The 14,086-nt window shown below is 47.3% G+C and overlaps 1 protein-coding gene across 1 annotated transcript in view; it reads right to left on the minus strand.

The window, feature by feature from the left end:
• Positions 1 to 4,761: 4,761 nt before the first annotated feature.
• hmcn2 (hemicentin 2) overlaps positions 4,762 to 14,086 on the minus strand; it is a 42,620-nt gene continuing 33,295 nt past the window's right edge. Inside the window, exons 60-81 of the mRNA XM_070964504.1 lie at positions 13,782 to 13,916; positions 13,377 to 13,646; positions 13,097 to 13,287; positions 12,796 to 13,009; positions 12,494 to 12,628; positions 12,223 to 12,413; positions 11,446 to 11,527; positions 11,041 to 11,211; positions 10,649 to 10,801; positions 9,927 to 10,064; positions 9,427 to 9,548; positions 9,061 to 9,301; positions 8,900 to 8,959; positions 8,689 to 8,808; positions 8,436 to 8,570; positions 8,187 to 8,306; positions 7,900 to 8,025; positions 7,172 to 7,300; positions 6,789 to 7,082; positions 6,584 to 6,703; positions 6,374 to 6,500; positions 4,762 to 6,256 (exon numbers count right to left, since the gene is read on the minus strand). Coding sequence (XP_070820605.1) covers positions 5,878 to 6,256; positions 6,374 to 6,500; positions 6,584 to 6,703; positions 6,789 to 7,082; positions 7,172 to 7,300; positions 7,900 to 8,025; positions 8,187 to 8,306; positions 8,436 to 8,570; positions 8,689 to 8,808; positions 8,900 to 8,959; positions 9,061 to 9,301; positions 9,427 to 9,548; positions 9,927 to 10,064; positions 10,649 to 10,801; positions 11,041 to 11,211; positions 11,446 to 11,527; positions 12,223 to 12,413; positions 12,494 to 12,628; positions 12,796 to 13,009; positions 13,097 to 13,287; positions 13,377 to 13,646; positions 13,782 to 13,916 — 3,653 coding nt within the window. The 3' untranslated portion in view covers positions 4,762 to 5,877. The remainder of the gene's footprint in view (positions 6,257 to 6,373; positions 6,501 to 6,583; positions 6,704 to 6,788; positions 7,083 to 7,171; positions 7,301 to 7,899; positions 8,026 to 8,186; positions 8,307 to 8,435; positions 8,571 to 8,688; positions 8,809 to 8,899; positions 8,960 to 9,060; positions 9,302 to 9,426; positions 9,549 to 9,926; positions 10,065 to 10,648; positions 10,802 to 11,040; positions 11,212 to 11,445; positions 11,528 to 12,222; positions 12,414 to 12,493; positions 12,629 to 12,795; positions 13,010 to 13,096; positions 13,288 to 13,376; positions 13,647 to 13,781; positions 13,917 to 14,086) is intronic.

Consider the following 14,086-nt stretch of genomic DNA (forward strand, 5'->3'; position numbering starts at 1 on the left):
GAGCGTCCCAGCAGCAGCTAGAGGTGATATCACTGACTGCATGTTCTACAGACAACCATGCGAAGTCTTATACAGGCCTGTAAACACTGGTCCAAAGCCCATTGATGTGCTTGGCAAGCCGCTCCCTGACGTGTGCAGGAAATATTGTCAAGCTGGCTGAAAAGAGGCATGTCAACGAGGATACCACACAGTCTGCTTGTTCTTTATTGCCCCACTGAGAGGGCTGATAGCTCTGAGAGCAGTGCTTCATTGAAGCTGTATTTCACGTATGTAATGCATATCTCCATGAGCTCATGCACACTCCGACACTTCTGCCCCAGATCTGAGCCTCCGTCAGACTTTTCCCTGTTGGCAAAGATCAACATTAACAAAGGTTTAACGACACAAAGGTAAAAAGTGGACGCACATGCATTAGAAATGAACTGGCAGCTCTTTAACACACAAATTACCCAGATTACCGTCTGTGTGGCATGTCTGCATTATTCCACACGTTTTTTCACTGGCCTACTTTTGAAGGATTTTTATATAGGTATTAGACTGCTGCTATGGCGACAAGTAAATATTACCATCGCATCCTTTTCATCCGTGCACAAGTAATTTCCAGGAGGGCATAGGCTAATTCTCTGGGTAAAGGCGCTGCATACGTATGTTGATCAGCACGTTTATTGGCAGCGTGAGGCGAGAAACTCAATGTGTCATCTGGAAAATATATACTCCACTTTCATAAATTTGTCTCTGCACTTGAGTGCTATGTTGACAAAGTGTGTGTTTGCAAATTCTGTTACTGGGTTCAAAACATGTTGCCAGCATCTTTATATTCATACACAGTCGCTGCGATGTGCAGTCTTGATTACATTTGCATTTTTGGCAAAAGGCAACACTCCTCCTGTGTGAGTTAGTAAGAGCTCTATCAAAGAGGGAGGCAGGGGTCGGGCTTCTGTCGGGAGGTCTTAGGACTGTTGGAGGAACTGAACCTTCTAACAAGTCCTCAAAATCACTTTAACTTCAAACACCTGATCCTGAGCTTGACAGGGACATTTTTAACAATCTGGAAATGAAGTAAAACAGCGACAAACTCGTCTGAGCAGCACAGCGTCCAAACTATACTTCTGACCTGGAGTCCTGACATCTGGTTCTCCACATCCTCAGCTACACTCTTACCATTAGTTCTCAGTCGCCACATCATAGTATTACTCAATCTCCCCACACTTAGTTACGGACAGCAGAGTTACGACAGTCTGAAGCTGGGGCATTACTCATGTTCATTACTGGTTTGGATTCCAGTTGAAAAAAGTCTTTTTTTTTTTTTCAGTGACACCGCTTTGTGCAGCGTCAAAGAAAAATGTCTGGGAAATCGAATCCAACGTCTTGGGTGAACAAAAACTGACGTCAGGTGTTTTAAAATAACATTTTGTCGTGTTAGTACTGTAACTCGGAATATCTGAGAATGTGCTGTTGGACGGCAGACGGAGGTAAAAAGAGACGATGCTTCAAACCGAGCGTGCTAACTCACAGACTGACTGGCTGGGCTGCTAACAGGCTGAACAGTTAAACCTGCATTCACTCTTTTCTTCTTTTTTTTTTTTAGCCATTTCTGGGCTGCAGAAGTAGTTAGGCTGTGAGTATACGCTGGCACATATATCTGTTCATTAGCTTGTTATGGTTAAAGTAGCAAACAGTTTTTTTATTTGTCACTTCCTGCAGATGCTGAGCAGCATTAGCATTCATTTGCTGTCAAATCTAAGTCTAGTATTCACTCTTCTTTGACATCTGTTTTGTTTTCACCGCCTCTTGAGGGACTTATCTGCCTCTTCAGCTTCGCCGTGTTCACCGGCTTGTCACTAACTTTGCTGTTTGCTGCTGGACGCGTCGTTCACCATATGTTTCGCAGAGCTTTGTGCTGAAAAGACGCTAAACTGTGATATTTCTCTGTTTGTTTCTGACAATTATCGACATTTTTTGGTATTATTGTTTGAGCCAGCAAAGTGTTGACGGGTGCAGCTTTAACTTTTTAAAGCTGTGGCAGGATGCTGTGTCTGACTTGGCAGATCAAGGAGCATAAGAATCTAGGACACAGTCGATTGTTTGACAAGACTTTAACCTGAAGAATTCTTTTGTTTGCACATGTAATTTAGTAATGATGGGTGCGCTCTGAGCTCCATTGCTTATACCTACTAATAGGCAGCAGTGTTGTGCTCATTAGTGAGTGGAGCACAGTGAGTCCCCATTTCTCCTGACATCCTGACTGTGTAAAGCAGTAGGGGAGATGTTACTGGTAGCCATCGCTCAGCCTTAAGCATTCATTTCCACTAATACTTGGTGTTTTATAGAAAAGCAGGGAAGGCCTCCGGTCTGTTTTATGCTGTATTACATGCGTTGCGAGGAATTTGTGCAGCTTAATGCAACCTTAATGAATGACTGGCTTCCAGTTGGGTGTGCAGTCCTGCTGTTTTTCTCAGAAGGTCTTCTTTTAATGCCTTTTTTGATTATTTGCAACCGCTGCTGGTTCTCTTCGCGTGCAGCGGTCCTCACGGTGCTGCCTCACTGCTCCAGGTCACAGATATTATAAACACATGATGAAGCGTGACGGCTGTTTGTTTAGAAACACAGCTCAGAGGTGTTTCCATGGAAAATATGGAAGACAGGTTGATTTACGATGGCTTGACTTGCTTCATACAGATATTATAGTCTAAATCATGATTGGAATGATAGTGACATGCAGGTATTTTATTTTGGAGTGAAGTGAAAGCCTCTTATAACAGTGAAGAAGAGTTTATGCCCTATGTGTGGGTTTAATATGCGTTGTTATTAGGTTAACATCCAGGCTAAGCTAATGACCACATCACAGAAACAGCAAAAATCAAAACAACTGGAGGCAGCCGCCCTCACACACACACACACACACACGCACGCACACACTGAGGCATCAACAAACAGACTCCCTCCACTTAGCTGAGCTCAGGTCAGCCTTTCTTGACCTTCTTTGTGACTCATTTCAGGGAAATGAAAAGTAAAAAAATGATTCCTGTGTTACAGATGTCAAACTGAACCAGCTCTGTGGCACCGCTGTAAAAAATAACCTAATCCCACGTAACCGTGTTTACGCAGGTGAGCGGTTCCCTCAGGTAGCCGCTGATTCATCGCTTTGCCGTTGGCGTCGTCGTGTTGGCGTTCCCTCCTGCAGAGATCGATCAGCCAGCAGCTCGACATGTGACAGCTGAGGGATCACCAGCAGCCTGCAGTGAGGGCACAGCCTGAATCCTGCTCCATCTACTGAGCAGCTGAGGCATAAACAACCGAAGATGTGCTCCAGTTTCCAAAGTGAGGGAAAGCTAATGAACAATGGGACTTCCTGGCTTTGAGATCAGTGTGGAAGATTCTTGTTGAAAGGCTCATTATAAGATCACAATCCAGTGGTGATGGAAATCTGTCGGCCGCCGTAGATTTAGTCTTTATCTCCAGTAAATACAAGCTGCTTTTGGCTTTGAGGCAGCAGAGCTTCTGTCACGCTGGACAAAGAATGAACACCCACTAACATCTGGTTTTTGTCTTCAGTGGGAAAAGGTACAATCAGCATTCATTCCCGGATCAAATGGCTCCGCGGTCGTCACGGGTGTTTATCGGCTCCAGCTCCGATCGGCAGTGACACAAACACGCCGCCGGGGTGGACGCGCTCGCTTTCGGCCCTTTGCCACATCATGCGATGATGGTGATGCGTGTCGACGTTCGTTTCAGTATTGGCTGATGTGGACAGAACTGTCAGCTCGTTGAACTCGTTTCCATGTCAACATCATCATCATCACGTTAGAGTCGCTGCTTTCCAGCATGACGTCAAACTGAAAACTGAAAACTCTGCAAAGGCTGCATGTATGTGCTGATTCTGGTGTGGAAGTGAAAAAGTAAAGAGACTGTCGGAGAGAGGCCCCCCGACCCTGAAGGGACGGTTATGTTGGTTTCTTTTGCACTTAAACTGGAGGTTTTTGGATTGATTCCCTCCTTAGAGGCAACTGTTTATCTCAGCTCTCTCTCCCTGTCGTACGATTCCTGTACTGACTTATTTTACTGTAGTAACGCGTTTTCACCTTTTGTGCCCATGTTACCCAGCAGCCATGCACAGGGTCATGCTGTTTTTTGGCCCTCTGACTCATTCTCACCAGGTTTGACTGGAAACCGCGTCTCAAACACTGGCCAATCATAATCTAATTTTCATCCCAGCTTGCATCCACTCGTCTGGTCGTGCAAACTGTTTTGATTGGGCTTTTATTGTGAAGTGTTTCAGGACTGAGCCACGGGCTGAACTGGCCTGTGAGGTGGGCTGACATGTAAAGGTTTGACTTCATCCAGCAGACACAGAATGGAAGAACTTTTTCACTCAAGCTGAATATTTGGTTATTTACATTCTATATTTTCATGCAATGCAGTGACAGAAACTGTTGTCAGCACTAAATGTTTCATTTATTTTACTTTGACGAGGTGCAAGTCAGAGACCACCAACAGCTGCGTTCTCTGTAAATATCATAGATGCTCTGCTGTATATCCGCCAGTAAACAGGATGTATAACAACAAGACAAGAGTCATAACAGAGCAGGAGAGAGATTGTTTGAGGCTTACCCAAGGTTTGGGTCAAAGCGAGCCAGGATAGACCGTGTTGGCATCTGATCTCAGGTCATACGTCATTCATTTATGTTGTGGCCAGACAGCTTTGCCTGAGTAGGTCGTGCATGCTCCGTGATGAATGTTTACAGCGGTATTGTTTGTTGGCTGTTTAAATCCAAGCTTCTAGAACAGGATATAGAGCGAGACGAGGGTAACAACAGACAGGAACAAAAGTGTTGTCCATTTTATTTCTACAAATATTTGACACTCATTTACAGCAACAGGGGAGTGTTTGTTTAACCTGCAGGAGCAGAGCAAACATTTGGGCATTTTCTGGTTTTCAGGTAATTTCCCTTCTCAGATATGTACACTGATGGCACACGTGTGATTACTGAGCAGATGTTGAAACGAGAATACTAAAATGTTGTGTATAGCACCATGAACGCAGGAGAAGACGTGCCGGTCTGCAGAAGCTGGAAGTGCAGTCCAGCTCTGCGGTGAGTATCTAACACCAACAGCACGCATGCCGCCGCTGCCGCCATGGTGAGGTCACGGTATCAACTCAGAACACTCAAGTGCATTCAGAATAGCACCTTTAAACTTTCCCACATGATAAAAAATGTTATAAAAGAGTACAAAAACACATATATGAAGCGCTGTCGCTAGCTACGTGGCTACCAGCCACTGTTGCAATGTGCCGATGAAGGTTTGTTGTTACGATGCTGGTAGAGACATTAAGTGAACCAGTGACGTGTTCAGATGACTTCAATAAATTAAAATAATAGGGGAAAACATCGTACAGTTTCAGAACTGTTCAAAGACACGTTGCAGGTTGCAAAGATATAAGAATAAATCTGTCCAACGTTTGAAAGTAACGTACAAAATAAAGCGTTCTGCCAGTTTCTGATGCACTTTTTACATTCTGCATTCTTAGACGTTGGTTAGCAGGACACACTCACAGGGCATGTGGTGAATAAATGAACATGTTTAGTTCATCCAGCACGTGTGTCAGTTCCCTTCTTTTATAAAAGGAGGTTCTGCTCTATAATTAATCAACAGAACCTTGTGAACACTTAAAAAAAGGTCTTTTCTCTTTCAAGACTTTTTCCACCATCACAGCTCAGATCCACTTACTAACTACGTCCACCTTATCTTGTAATATTAGAGTGTCTGTGCATGTCCTGGTGTGTCCGGGGCGCAGGGTTTTGGGGGATTGCCTTGCGTATAAGAGGCACCCAGAGGCCACTGGTAGAAGAGTTATCTGCAAAGCAGCACAGAGGCTCAGTACGGGTACGTCGAGATGGAGATGTAAATGATGAAGATACTCTGGTACGTGATGCGGCCCTGCAGTGAGATGGTGGTGGCCTGCACCTTGAGGCGCACCAGTCCTGGTCTGTCCAGAGCCCGCAGGGTGAAGATGATCCCCCTGCCCGCCTCGTCTCGGATGCCAAACACCCGGCCCAGCACGCCAGTCTGTGATTCTTGCTCGAGTATGGTGAAGGACGTGCGCTCCTGCAGGACACCGGACTCCGAGAAAGCCGACAGTCGTACCACATTGTGATTGGCTGGGATGCCAGAGGGGAGAGTGAGCAGCTTGTACTGCAGGAGCAGAGGAGATCCTCCTGCGGCGCAGTCCAGCAAGCAGGGCCTGTAGCAGGTCCTGTCAAGGTCGACAGGAAAGAGGAAAGTATCACCGACACGAAGGCAATAAGTAAGTATCCACAGGCTGATTATTGTATTTAACTACTGTGCGATACTTTTCAGTCATGTTTTTTACCCGGGGCTCCGTCCGCTCTGATAGGATGCAGGACAGGGTGTGTCCAGGCACTGGTATCCCCCTCGGGTGTTAAAACACATCTGATTGTGTCCACACTGGATGCCTTGTTCGACACATTCGTCGATGTCTAGAGGTAGAGAGAGGAAAAAGGATCTTAGCTGGGATCATTTAAAGAGAAGACGATCGTGCAGTCACTGAATGAAACTCTACCTTTACAGCTCCTGCCATTGGGTAAGAGCTGGTAACCTGGGGGACACAAGCACTGGAAACTGCCAATGGTGTTTCGGCACTCGTGTTGACACGGCTTCCTGAGCACGCACTCATCTACGTCTGCAGTAACAGTGAGACAGTATGATGGACGTTTGTCTTTTTGAATGCTGTGTTTGATTGCGATCCTGCTTCGGCGCACACTCACCTACACACGTGCCGTCTCTGTTTGTGTACCCCACCGGACAGCTCTGCCTGGTAATGCGAGACGCCCCGTGAGACCGGGACAGGATCGGCCTGCCGAGAGACGACACCAGCTGCGGGCGGAGTCTCGCCCTGACTCTGGTGCCGTTGGTGAAGGTCTGGCCTCTTTCCAGCCCCGCACAGGAGCGCCCGTCTCCGAGCAGCACCGTGCCAGGAGGGCACAGGCACCTGAAGCTGCCCGGCACGTTGCGGCACTGGTAGGCACAAGGGTTTGGTGTCTGCAGACACTCATCGACGTCTGAAAGGCGAGACGAGACTCAGGTAAATTCTCATGGCAGAGCCTCATTGGTGCATTGTATTACTAAACGGACACAGCAGCTGGCATACCCAGACATGGGAGGCCCACTCCCTGGGATCTGTAACCTCTGGGACACACACAGCCGTAACCTCCGACGGTGTTCTGACAGATCTGAGTGTAGCGACACATGTGACTTCCATCCTGGCACTCGTCAATATCTGAAAAATATGCAACTATACATCAGCCAATTTTGCACAAAATGCAGCATTTCCTGTAGTTCCTCTGATCATCTTTGTCAAATTTCTGTGACACCTTTTGTATAATTACAAAAATACAACTATGAGACTGGGAAGACTGGTAGCCTCCATCTCATGCCACTGGTGCTTTAGGAACATTCAGCTTTCTAAAGCGAGGACCACGCTGCCGTAAATTTTGCTGCATCCTGTTATAAAGAGGATCTTCGGTCAAAGGTTTTCTTTTCAAAAAGCTTTAGCCTTCTTAGTGACCTCTGCTTCCCTAAAACAAACCTGTGAAATCTGACCTGCTGTTACGCAACGTAAAGTTCAGTGAAGACATCTGCAGAAGCTGCTAATGTTATCGCCAACAGGCCCGTTGGCTTCGGCTGATTACACGAATGCAGAAAAGAACGGATCATCTGACCGACTGTCACATGTTCACCGCCTGAATGGATGAATCTGTGCATGAACAAGTTGATGCTGCGTCTGCATTAGGTGCTTTGTGCATGGTCAAATGCTGTATGCAGCAGCCTGTAAATATAGAAAGTAGATAAAGGAAATAAAGAGTGACGGCTGCTAACCCATGCAGGCTCCGTTCTCTGCTTTGGTCATGCCCGCCGGGCAGCTGTCGAAGCACTGGTATCCTCCCTCTGTGTTGCGGCACTCCTTGTGAGCCGGGCAGACGTTTCTCATGCACTCGTTGATGTCTGAAAGATGCAACCGTCACAACAGAGCTGTTAGCGGCTGCAGCTTGAGAAATGACATCCTAAAGCGAACATGCCTCGATGTTAAAGTTACATTATTTAATTTCCGGGACTTTCTAGGCTCTTAATAAGCCGTGGGAGTCCCATCCAGTTAGGTGACTGACCGATGCAGCGATGTCCTGACAGCTGGTATCCGGGGTGGCAGATACAGCGGAAGGAGCCCAGAGTATTGAGACACTGATGCTGACATGGAGAGAGAGCAGACTCTTGGCACTCATCCACATCTGAAACACACAATTTACACATCTGGCTTTACCAATCTGCTGCGGACCTCCAGTAAGCTGTATATGAGAAATGAGACTGTCCTCGTCGTGCCTCCGTGCACAGTTTCACAGTCATTAACAGCCGCTTGCCTTCACAGCTGGTGCCCGTGATGCTGGGCTTAAATCCTGGTCCACACTTGGCCTGGCAGCGATATGTGCCCACTGTGTTGACACACTGCTGGTTGTAGTGGCACATGTGCGAGCCCTGGGTACACTCATCAATATCTGCGTGGTATTAAGTGAAACACGAGTGTAAGGCCGAGGCAGAGGAGTAGATGAAGATGAAACATATATCGTTGTACATCCCTAAAGACTCCTGCAGGTGTGCTGCTTGTTGCCTCACCTTGGCATGTGTTGGTCTCTGTAGAGATGGTGAAGCCAGACGGACAGGCACAGGAAAAGCCTCCCATGATGTTGTTACAGGAATGAGAGCAGGGAGACTGGAGCGCACACTCGTCTTCATCTAACGAGGACACATTTAATCAGAATAACAAAACTGGTGCAGCGACAAATGTTCAAAGGCAAATGAGGCATAGAAGAGGAAAGCAGCATACCAGCACAGTAGGAGGCTGTGTCAAGAATGAAACCTTGAGGGCATGTGTCCCCGTAACCATCTGCAAACAGAGGAGTTCACAGCAGTTTCAGCATTCACAGCCAGTATTTCATGAGATATGGTGCTGGTGAAGTTTGAATCATTGTGATTTTCCCCTCAGACCTGGTATGAGGAGGCTGGCAGTGATGTGGAAGTCCAACGAGAGAGTAAACATGTTGTAGGCGCTGTTCATCCCGGAGACCTTGAGCAGCTGGAGCAGTGGGCCCTGGCGCTCCTCCTGGCCCTCGTAAATAATGGTGTGATTGCAGCGCAGCACCATGGGGTTTCCCCCTCTCTGGTGGGTCTGCGATGACCACGAGTACAGCTGCCCTTGGCCTGTCTGCACGTATGACTCATCAAACTCCTGCTGGATGCAGAGGAAATCAGGTCAGGGAAACCAAAGAGGATCTTAAGCATGTGGACAAATCATCCAATCAGATGTGTTTGAGGTGTTTTAAATGCAGATTGTGATGACAGCAGTAAACAGACCTGCAGGCTCAGATGAGACGACGATAACGAAGGCGGCACGAATCCGTTAATTACGATGTCAATCAGTAAAACGCCCTCAGAATCCACACCTCTGGCAACGTGAGTCAAACGCAGGATCTCACCTGCGTAAAGACATTCAAAACAGTAAAATTAACGCTGGTTTACAGCCAAAAGAGAGCATGCTGAAAGTGTTTACAGCGAATAGTCTTCATGTGTGAGCTCATGTCAGAGCCAGTGAGTGCTGCCATCTGCTGGATGTTGTGTAAACTACAAAACACTCAGAATCAGAGGTCACAGATAAAACTACAAATTCTGTGTTTGCAGTTTGTGTCTGTGTGGAGTTTATGCTGCAAACTCCAACACATCATTTATAGGAAGGTTAGCATGAATGCATCACTGATTTATGTACAAAGCCTGCCTGCAGCTGGCCAAGCTCCCAAAACCTTCACATGTAATAAGTCAGAGGTTTGAAATGTTCATTAGCTAACACTAAAACTTACCGGTGTCAAACTCCAGCTGGGACTCCTGTCTGAACTGGCCTTGAGTGAAGGAGTAGCCGTTTCTGGCTGCTCCGCTCTGCAGCACGGTGGTCCAATAGATGGGAGCAAAAACAGACACCAGCACCCGCAGGAGGGGGCCTGCAAGGAAGCACAGTCTGTTACAGAAATACCGTGCATGCAGAGAACATGGCCCAGAAATGAGTGACAGAAATCAGAGCAGAATTTTCTTCAGCAGTTCCCTGAATTCACATCGATCACCTACAACCCCGTTCACAGCGAGGATGGAGCGAGGTTCACCACTTTGTGGACACATGACTGGAGAAAGGAGATTACTACATGGACACGTCCGAAAGCTGCTCTTGGCTAAAAAAGTTTGTTTGCAGATGATTTCATTGTTTTTATTTATGTTTTACGCAGCGTCTCAACTTTTTTGAAATCAGGGTTTTATTTAGTCAAATGGTAAATAAACACTGAGTGAACTGCAGGTCGTCACGGAGTAAAGAACTTTTTTTTGTCTGTCAAAAAATAAACCTCAAAGGTCTTTAAAAGCTTCTAATCCAAATTAAAAAGGTGAGTAAATAAGTTCCGAGTCCAAGTTTGGACAGTTTTTATTCGCACACTCGTCTCTGATCAAAGACAGCAGCAAGCTTTAGAAGGACTTTGGGATCTTTGTGGTTACATGCTGCAGAAGGAAGACCCCAGCCCGGGGATGTAACACTCACCCACACTGGGGGGGATGTTGTCCAGGCGTGCCTGCAGACTGCTGCTCCCCTCTTCCTCATTGTCTGTAATGTTGGCCTCCAGGAAGGACACACCGAACTCCCTGTCGTTCACCATGCCTATCAGACTGCCCCTGGTTCTACGAGGAGTCTCTCCTGGACAGAAAACAGTGAGTTTACATGCACGGGAGTAATAAATGATTATTCTCCTCTCTTTACAAATACTGTGATAACACCCAGGGCTTACATACAGAAATGTTGATTTGGTGTGCTGTCTGTGCAGAAGCCTTTATAATCACAGCATTCAGTAATTTGTTATGAAACACTGAAGCAATGACGTGAAAACATGAGCTACTGTCTGAAGTGAAGGAAGACAAACAAAAATGAAAGCGTACCTGGACAGAGACCAGCCTGACATTTCCTGGAGTCGATACTGGGGCCGCTGCATGATCTGCCACCATTGGCCGGCTTTGGGTTGTTGCATAATCTGATTCGTTCTTGGAAGCCTTGTCCACAGGTGCTGCTGCACGGACCCCATTCCTCCCAGTTCGAGTAGCCTCCATTGACTGAGAGGGAAAGACGAGGAGAAAATGAGTCAAGAGAAGTCTCCCTGAAGGAAAATGACAGGAATTAAAGGAGCAAGACACTCAAAGACATTTGACAAAGAGGAAAAGGTGATAAGGTGCATTTTACTGAATATTTTGAGGTAGTTTTTGGGAATAAAAGCCTGTGGTTGTGTGTATTTTTCAACTGATTTCGTTTCCTGATAGGATTTGTGTAATTCTAAGCCCAGAACTCACTCTGAACCTTGAGAGTAATGGTCCTCTCAGCCGTTCCAGCTTCGCTCTCAGCCACACACTGGTACTCGCCTTCGTCTGCAGCCTGTAGATCAAACAAGTAGAGGGGGACAGTTTGGCTTAATTGGCACTCTGAGGAACAATTTTCCCCTGATAGGGTCACGAACCTCCAGGACAAAAGTGTGCCTTAGATCACACTTATGGTTTTAGGGTAAAGGAGAGCTGACAGTACAGCAAAGGAAAGCTTTTTTACTGGGCAGTTGAGACTTTATTCCATTGAATTCTTTGTCATAATAGATAATATTGGGCCAGAGAGAGGAAATTTCACATTAGAGTGCTCTCTGGGAAGGACAGTCATCTGTCTGTGAGAAAGTCTCAACTGCAGGCTGTGCAATTACAGCAGCAGTTAGAGGTCTAACAAGGTTACAGGCCAAGGAAAGAGGGGCAGAGTCTGGGAACATCCAGCTCTCTGTTCATCTCCTCCCTCTGTTGCTAATGCTGTTAGCCTTTCTGACTGAGCTGAATCTGATTTAGGTGGGAGCAGGACGCTGCAGGACAGCCACACACTGTCCCAAGTCCCAAGGGGACTGCAGATGAAGCCTGGATAGGATGAACAGTGCTCCATTGATCTCCAAGACACGAAACGTTTATTGATGGAAGTAGTTTGCTGGAGGGGGCTTAATTTTGAGTGATTGGGTTTAAAACGTGTCTAAAAGAGAGGCTTGCTGCTGTAAAATGCAGGAAATGAAGGACAAAACCTAAAGGTAACCCTGAACTTACAGTGATGCTGTAAATGACCAAAGATCCATTGTGAAGCGCTTGCATTCGGAGGGAGCGGAGTAATGCTTTTCCATCCCTGAGCCAGCGCAGGACAGGGCTGGGGTCTCCGTAGACTGGACAGTCCAGCACAGCAGAGCCACCCTGGGTGACCGTCTGAGACGTGTGGGCTTCACCCTTCAACACCGGAGGCTCTGCAGACACAGCACATACAGTCAGTACCAGTCTGTACTGCAGATTAAGTCTCTACCTCGAGCCTTGACAAAACGCTCACCTCTGACCCGGACAAACGAGAGCGCCCTGATGGAGCCCACGCTGTTTTCTGCTATGCACACGTAGGTCCCAGCATCGCTCACAGTCACGTTCTCAATGATCACAGAGCTCCTGCCAGCCTCATCTACAGTGGCACCTGGAACATTTTAACCAATCCGTGTAGAGCATGGCTCAGTTTTAACTCACAGCTCTGCATCAGAATAAACATTATTTAATCAGCTCCACATTAGCTTATCTACCTGGAGTCTGTACGTACAATTATTTCACGTTGGTGTGATCAGCAGATGTAAAGGAAGAGAATACCTGAGTAAGGGCTGCTGTTGACAGTCCAGGAGATGACAGGTGGAGGTGTTCCCTGAGCGTGGCAGGACAAGGCCAGACTCTGCCCTTTGTTCAAGGTCGCGTCACCTGGCAGCTCCTTGAAGGCAGGCCTCATGTTGATGGACAGGCGGAGGTCTTGTCTGACGGAGCCTGCTGCGTTCGTAGCCACACATGTGAACACGCCAGCATCCCCTGGCTGTGTGAGGAGAGGAATCAGAACCATATGCCCGAGACTAGACAGCGATGTAGCTCATAGCAGTGAAGAATGTGGGTTGTGGCTAACCTCAGCCCTCTCGATGATTAGCTCTCCTGATCGCAGGACGGTGAATTTTCCTGGAAGACTGGGCACAATGGCACCATCCTTCTCCCATGACACTCTGGGCTCTGGTGAACCCTGAGCAGCACAGGGTAGCAGCGCCTGAAATCCCTGAATGACTGACAGCTCGGTCTGCCCAGGAGGAATCATGGGCGGGACTGAAACACAACAAAATATTATCATTTGAAGTGTTTACGGTAAACCTGCTACATTCAGTCTTCTTGTATTATGAAATGGCTCAGCTCACCTTGAATAACCAGCCTCATGTCATGGCTGGCTCTGCCGGCGATGTTTTTGGCAGTACATGTGTACAGGCCTGCGTCACTGCGCTGGGTAGAAGTAATCGCCAAGGTTCCATTGGCAAAGGTGCGTATATGAGCGCCGTCAACCACAGGCCTCCTCTCCTTATGCCAAGTAACTTCAGGTTGGGGCTGCCCATCGGCCACACACTCCAGGCTGACTGGCCGGCCTAGCACTGCAGTGTACTCCACACGCGGCACACTTAGCACGGGCGGAACTGGAGAAAGAGCAGATCAGCAAGTATGAATTCACTTATAAATGTCCAGAATAAGAGCAACCTGTCGCATACACCACTCTCATAAAGGATGGAGAAACCACCATTTTCTTATCATCTGTGAGAGCAAAACATTACCTTGAAGCACTAGTTTGGTCCTGCCCACAGCGACGCCAGCGTCATTCTTCGCCAGGCACTGGTAGGTCCCCGCATCGCCGAGCGTGACACGAGAAAACTTCAGAGCTCCGTTTGAGAGCACAGCAAGCCTGTGACCTGTAATCAAACCATTACAGTAAGTCACATCACACAAGCAGGAAACCAGACCAGCCCAGGCCCACGAAGGGCAGCACAGCTGTCCAGGCGGCAGACATGTTTGAAGTATTGAGAATTTTCTCACAGCACCTCATCATGTAAGAGATGCAAAATGTAAGAAGTGTCCAGTT

The sequence above is a fragment of the Chaetodon trifascialis genome, chromosome 6 (assembly GCF_039877785.1).
Source record: "Chaetodon trifascialis isolate fChaTrf1 chromosome 6, fChaTrf1.hap1, whole genome shotgun sequence".
NCBI classification, from domain to species: domain Eukaryota; kingdom Metazoa; phylum Chordata; class Actinopteri; order Chaetodontiformes; family Chaetodontidae; genus Chaetodon; species Chaetodon trifascialis.